At 33.6% G+C, this 1,372-nt stretch overlaps 1 protein-coding gene across 1 annotated transcript; it reads right to left on the reverse strand.

The window, feature by feature from the left end:
* Positions 1-402: 402 nt before the first annotated feature.
* Positions 403-1,366, reverse strand: LOC125850654 (cytochrome P450 CYP72A219-like). Its single transcript, XM_049530509.1, has 2 exons — positions 1,200-1,366; positions 403-669 (listed from the first exon to the last, which is right to left on the reverse strand). Exons 1-2 carry the CDS (start codon positions 1,245-1,247, stop codon positions 418-420), a joined length of 300 nt encoding a protein of 99 aa, XP_049386466.1. The 5' UTR covers positions 1,248-1,366; the 3' UTR covers positions 403-417.
* Positions 1,367-1,372: the final 6 nt, after the last annotated feature.

The raw sequence follows: 1,372 nt of genomic DNA on the forward strand, positions 1-1,372 counted from the left end.
ACATAGATATGGGAAAGAAAGGTTATATTGTAAGGAATTTCTACTCTATCAGTGTATGTTAACGTGTTATAACAAGCATTACAAAAAATGAGTTCAAGGGGTAATATGACCTTAGTTTAGTTAAGGTGTGTTTCTTGGATTTCAATCATAGTTTGGGGGTACTTGTGCCTTATCCCAAAATAAACAAGAATTAGCAACGGACAACTTCTACTCTAAACAACAAAAAATTGTCGGTAATCCTATTTAATGACGGATTAGCAAAGAAATATGTTATCTATGGGCTAATTAGCGATGGATTAGCAACAAACTTCAAACTAAAGTCCTGAGTTTTCGTAGTGAGGTAACTTATAAGCTAAGAGATATTATATGCTGTCATTGTACATAACTTAAACTCGGGGAAAAAAAGGTTTAATTTTATTACCTTGATCCTGGAATATATAAGGTACGAGTAGCTTCAATGAAATGCTGGGCTTGTTCTCTTTGAAGCTCAAATATCTTTCGACCTTCTTCATAATTGCTTCCAAAGGCTGTTCTAGAAATCACATCACTAGTCAATCTTTGAAGGTATGGCCATATATCGATTTCGCAAGATGTTCCTTTCGTTGAGATTGACTCCTCCCATTGGCTCACCATTTCAGTGCAACTCAAATGAACTGCTGGAACCATACTCTACACATTTGTAAACCACACATTAGTGCAAGTCATGGAAAGGAACAAAAAATGAAANAAAAAAAAAAAAAACAGAATGAAAGCAGAGTTGATGATATCATATCATGAATTTGTGATAATTAATACGAGTGGAAAGAAACTTCTTTTATTGAATTATGTGTGACCATCTTATTTAAAAGTATAAACAGTTAAAACTTCAAACATATCTTCAACTTTCACATGTAAGCCATACATATAAACGAAAGTAGAGGAGCCAGGATTTTCACAAAGGGGATTGGAAACAACATACTTATTGTATAAGCTAAGTGTGGGAAGCCCCTTAGTTGAAAGTTTAAGAAAGAAGGACAGACTTGAACTTTATGGTATAAAACAAACCTTAAGCATTTGCGCGACTATAAATTATTTCACTAATGACAAAAGAGAAATTTCAAAGTTAAATTCTTTCTAACAATAGAAAGAAGATATTCTTATTGGAACAGACTATAAAGAAAAGTGTATCACATATATTGTGACGGAGGGATTGAACATACCTTAATCTTCTCCATATGGAAAGCAGGATTGAGGATTTTTCTATGCATTGCCCATTTATCCTCTTCATAGGTTGAAACTCCTTGTGCTAGCAACTTGGTGATGGGAGTTAATTTAGGCTTTTGGTAGAGAACATATTTGTTAAACACATCTCTTATTACCTCAGCTTCCCTTA

The sequence above is a fragment of the Solanum stenotomum genome, unplaced genomic scaffold (genome assembly GCF_019186545.1).
Source record: "Solanum stenotomum isolate F172 unplaced genomic scaffold, ASM1918654v1 scaffold18367, whole genome shotgun sequence".
Taxonomy (NCBI): Eukaryota; Viridiplantae; Streptophyta; class Magnoliopsida; order Solanales; family Solanaceae; genus Solanum; species Solanum stenotomum.